The sequence below is a fragment of the Aplysia californica genome, unplaced genomic scaffold (genome assembly GCF_000002075.1).
Source record: "Aplysia californica isolate F4 #8 unplaced genomic scaffold, AplCal3.0 scaffold00275, whole genome shotgun sequence".
Classification (NCBI taxonomy): domain Eukaryota; kingdom Metazoa; phylum Mollusca; class Gastropoda; order Aplysiida; family Aplysiidae; genus Aplysia; species Aplysia californica.
Genome location: NW_004797545.1, coordinates 526,050 through 530,541, shown reverse-complemented (window position 1 = coordinate 530,541; position 4,492 = coordinate 526,050). Strand labels below are relative to the sequence as shown.

Sequence of the window (4,492 nt, the reverse complement as noted above, 5' to 3'; positions counted from 1 at the left end):
AGGGAGGGAGAGAGAGAGAGAGAGAGAGAGAGAGAGAGAGAGAGAGAGAGAGAGAGAGAGAGAGAGAGAGAGAGAGAGAGAGAGAGAGAGAGGGGGGGGGGCGAGGGAAGTAATTAGTGTTAAGTAGTTTTTTATTTCATGCTTTTTACTAGGCACCCACAGAAGATGTAAAGCGATTAGAACTAGATCTAGTAAATTTTTATACATGTATATATTTATTTGAATACAAAGATTTAAAACAAACCAACCTCAAGGTGACGAGTAGTCTCTCCCGGGCTGTTATGGCTTTCCTGAAATTCGTATCCTGCCGGTAAATTTTAGGACTGACAATGTTCAGTAATTCTTCGAAGGATGACCTCGACATTCGTGTGTAATTAAAAAACTTCTCCTCGTCATCACAAAGTTGGGGATAAAGTCGACATAAAATTCCTCTTGAGTCCCTTTTGGCGTTGATAGGGTGAATCCATGATCTTCTTCTTTTCTTTTGCGATAGCTTCTTCAAAAGAAGTAAAACAATTACGGTTTCTTCGTCGTCAGACATAATGATTTCTAGAGAAGATGAAGATAACGCAGAGTAAATGAAAACCGCAAGATGCAGGAACTGAAACTTAAACAACACGTGTGTAGACCTAAAATATTTCCCAGGAAAAGAATGTTAACACAGGAGACCACTGTGCAGGAGACGCGCCTCAATGACTTCTGTCCTAGTTCTAGCCCAAGGAGGCTACAGTAATGGAGGATGCTCTGTGGGCGGCACCGCACGCCTGACAGGAGCCTTCTCTTGCAGCGGAACTATGGTCTACCTGCGCTGTGCTCTGCCCGACATGGGCACTGAAATCTAGAAGAAAGAAGGTTTTATTCCGAGGTCCTTGAGATAAGGCAAGTCAATTAGTAAACATGCCTTCCACCTGTGTTATGTTTAAGTGTAAGAAGCGAGGATGATACCGCAGTGGACAGAAATGGTTTTAAGCTCTTAGTTCTAGCCCCAACCCAAGGACCTTACTGTAACCTCCTTGCTCCAGCCCCAGATGAACACACCAGCTCTGGCACCATGAACGGTGCTCCACTAGCCCCGTGACCCAGGCCAGCCCCAGGCCAGCGCTATCTGCAGTGTGGCTGCGGCCTAGCCTACAGGTGAAACCCATGGAAGGGAGCGGATTTTTCTTTTCCTTTCTGCGTTGGACAGGTTTCCGCTTTATACAGGTACAAGGGGAGAGCGGGGGGATTCTGTTAAGACAGGTTTCCGTTTTATACAGGTTTCCGTGAAGGCAGGTTCGACTGTATAATGAGATTTTTGTACCTGTGTGCAGTAATTTAAAGTTGGTCTTGTTATTCTTTATTTTTGTTGTTGTTTGTTTGCGAATTGGTGAAGCTGACACACACACACACACACACACACACACACACACACACACACAAACACTCACTCTGTGTCTGTCTGTCTGTCTGTCTGTCTATTTCTCTTTCTCTCTCTCTCTCTCTCTCTCTCCCAAAATATATAGACTTAACCCATTTCTTTGGCCTAAATGCACACACATGCACTCAACACACACACATGAGCCAGCGTGCGCACGCACACACACACACACTCACACGCACACATTCACTCTCTGTCTGTCTGTCTGTCTGTCTGTCTGTCTGTCTGTCTGTCTGTCTGTCTGTCTGTCTGTCTGTCTGTCTGTCTGTCTGTCTCTCTTTCTCTCTTTCTCCCAAAATATATAGATTGTAAAGCGTGAAGAGCTTGCTGTTGAACTATTCCCTACTCAAATGCTATTTGTGGGTGGTTGGCTCCATCTTCCCTATCAAACATCTTTCTTGGCGCATTCCCACCTTCATTTCTTGGCATGTTACATTCTATTACTGTAACACCTTTAATCTTCGGCACTGTGACATCTAATTTTGCGTTCGTGTTGAGGAAGGTCCCAGTTGTCGGTAAAGCTAATTTTGAGCAACGGGGTGAAAAGGCCAAAAAAGTCGCACCTGGTCAAAAATTTAGTTCCTTGAGAAAACGCATGTTTAACTTTTTTAAAATAACATATTGAAAGGATTTTATAATATTTTAAGTCTAAATATTTTGTTATTAACTATTTTTGCAACCTGTTGTATTCCACTTAAGGTTAAAAGTATGCTAGAAACTGAGGTTAAAACCGTTCTTCTCCAAACTTAGTTTTTTTTACACCCTTTTTTACAAAATGTGGCATATCTTTAAAACTATTGAAGATATTTGAAAAAATGTTAAAATCAGCATTGCACTTGCTACAAGAATATGCCCTTGTTTTAATATCCGAAATTTCCTACAATTTGGACCTTACTCCAAGCACACACACAACTGTGTTGTTAGTGATGTAAAATTCTTACTAAAACTAAACTAAACAAAGTGCTCTCTTTTCGTTACAATTATTATTTTTGTTATTATTATTGTAGTTGTTCTGTAACTGATTCTTCCCCTAAAGTGTGTTGATGGGGGCACGAAAATACCTACATTGAAAATATTTTTTTATTCCTCCCCAGAGGTTAAAAGCCCAGTTGCGGAACCAGGTGAGCCCGACTTCCAAGATGGCCGACCATGCCCTCACCCCGACCAACTCCGCCTTTGTCCCGGCCTCGGCGGCCGCCTCCATCCCATCACACAGCGCCGGCGGCCAGCAGGTCATCCTAACTAACTCCTCCCCAGTTATGATGGTGGACTCGCCAGGGTCAGAGGTCAACCTCTCCGACTCGTCGGATTACTCCATAGACAGGCAAGGAAGCTTTTGTCGCCTCGGCAACCTTCACCATACTTGTCGAGGAAATCATGGGGTTCCTGCTTAAATTATATCAAGCTACAAAATTTATATTGCTTTTTTTTTCCCCGCTTTATTTGCGTGTGTCGTTGGCTCATTATTGTTTCATGTAGATACGTTGATGTGTTCATCTTGTGCGTAGACTGACAAATGTTCAGCAGAAGTCTTACATTTTCTTAAACTGGAGAAAAAAGTTTCTTAAACCGGATCTGGCTGTAAGAGTTAATTTTATTAATTTTTTGCCAATTCTTATGGAAGAATGAAAAACATGTAAACTTTCTTGTCCAGCTGCTTGATTTTTTTTTGTTTTTTACATTGACCACTTCTAGTTTGATGAGCACTTAACTGTGTTCCGTTTTGTCTTCTCATTCAGTATTTTCATTTTGAGTGGTTGGAAGGGGTCACTGGTAAATTTTATGTCTTTACTCTTCCTCCTTTGTTTCTGTCTGTCTTGGGTTTTTTTTTCGCTTCACTATGGGTGGATAGTTGGTGCTCTGGGGTGGTTTGTTCCTTTTTTCCTTTTAAACAAATATCATCCCCATCTCTCCTACTTTTTTGTAACTCTCTTGTAACACTTCCAATCTTCAGCACGTATGTGAACTAATTGTGTTTCGAGTGCCGTAAAATGCTTACTGAAACAATTTCCCTTCTCATTGTAACTGTGGATGTGCTTCTCTTTACTCAAATAAATGGCATTGCTGTTGTCCCTTGGTAGATCTTTTCTCTCTGTTGCTCCTGTTCATCTTTCTAGTTACATGTGCCATAAAACCCTTTTAATAGAACAGAAAAAGAACAGGTCAACAATGCTAGAATATTCAACTCATAACTTTTTGCTCATATGATTTCTTTTACAGTAAGAGACAGAAAATGAGCCCGGAGAATGGTGACTCTGAGGAGAGGAGACGGAAGTTTCTGGAGAGAAATAGGTATGCGTTTTAGGAGTACAGTTAATACTGTCCAAGACAGCCACCCATTGTCGAGGAGAAAAATAGTTGCCTTAGACAGGTGGATGTCTTGGACTGTGGTATTATAATAATAGATATTAGAGAACATTTGTATAGCGCAAGTTCCTGCTCAACAGTAAACTCTATGCGCTTTACAATCTAATATAAATTACCCCTTCAGACCTGACAGCATTCTATAACAATCTCAACTTCCTGGGAAGCATGCAGTGCAAGCTGCCGTTTTATAGGCGCTAAAACACTAATATACTCGCAAGTTCTTGCCCTGTCTGGCTGAGTACCCATTCCCATCAGGATGAAGGGAGGAAAATTCGTGTGAAGTAGAGTTGGGGCGAGCGGACGGACGGGTTCGTTACTCGCGGACTCATTCAGAGTGAACGGGTAACAGACGGCCATGAGAGCGAACTGCGAACCTCAAGACAGTTTGTTTTTTGGGTCCGCTCCACAATTTGACTCTCTCAGCGAGCGGACTGCGGACCTCAAGCCTCATGTCAGTTCGTTTTTTGGGTCCGCTCCACAATTTTATTCACTGGGCGGGCGGGCGAACGGACGAACTCTAGGAGACGAGATACTCGACGCGAGATTAGACCCGTCGTCTATTGGTTGTCAATTAGGCCTGATGTTTCAAACCACTAGCGGTGCCACAGGGAGTGAGAGAGGCTGGTGACGTAGTACTATGTGTGTAACCTTTCACCTCGTGCGTGGGGCACACTGTGTACGTTCCAATTATCTCAAAGGCCGGGGGGG

At 42.8% G+C, this 4,492-nt stretch overlaps 1 protein-coding gene across 2 annotated transcripts in view; it reads left to right on the top strand.

Annotated features, from left to right (window-relative positions):
* The window catches only part of LOC101856191 (cyclic AMP-dependent transcription factor ATF-7), a 24,550-nt gene that overhangs the window by 15,175 nt on the left and 4,883 nt on the right, over window positions 1-4,492 (top strand). For both annotated transcript variants that reach the window (XM_005101225.3, XM_035970502.1), the window contains exons 9-10: window positions 2,512-2,741; window positions 3,638-3,709. In XM_005101225.3, coding sequence (XP_005101282.1) covers window positions 2,512-2,741; window positions 3,638-3,709 — 302 coding nt within the window. The remainder of the gene's footprint in view (window positions 1-2,511; window positions 2,742-3,637; window positions 3,710-4,492) is intronic.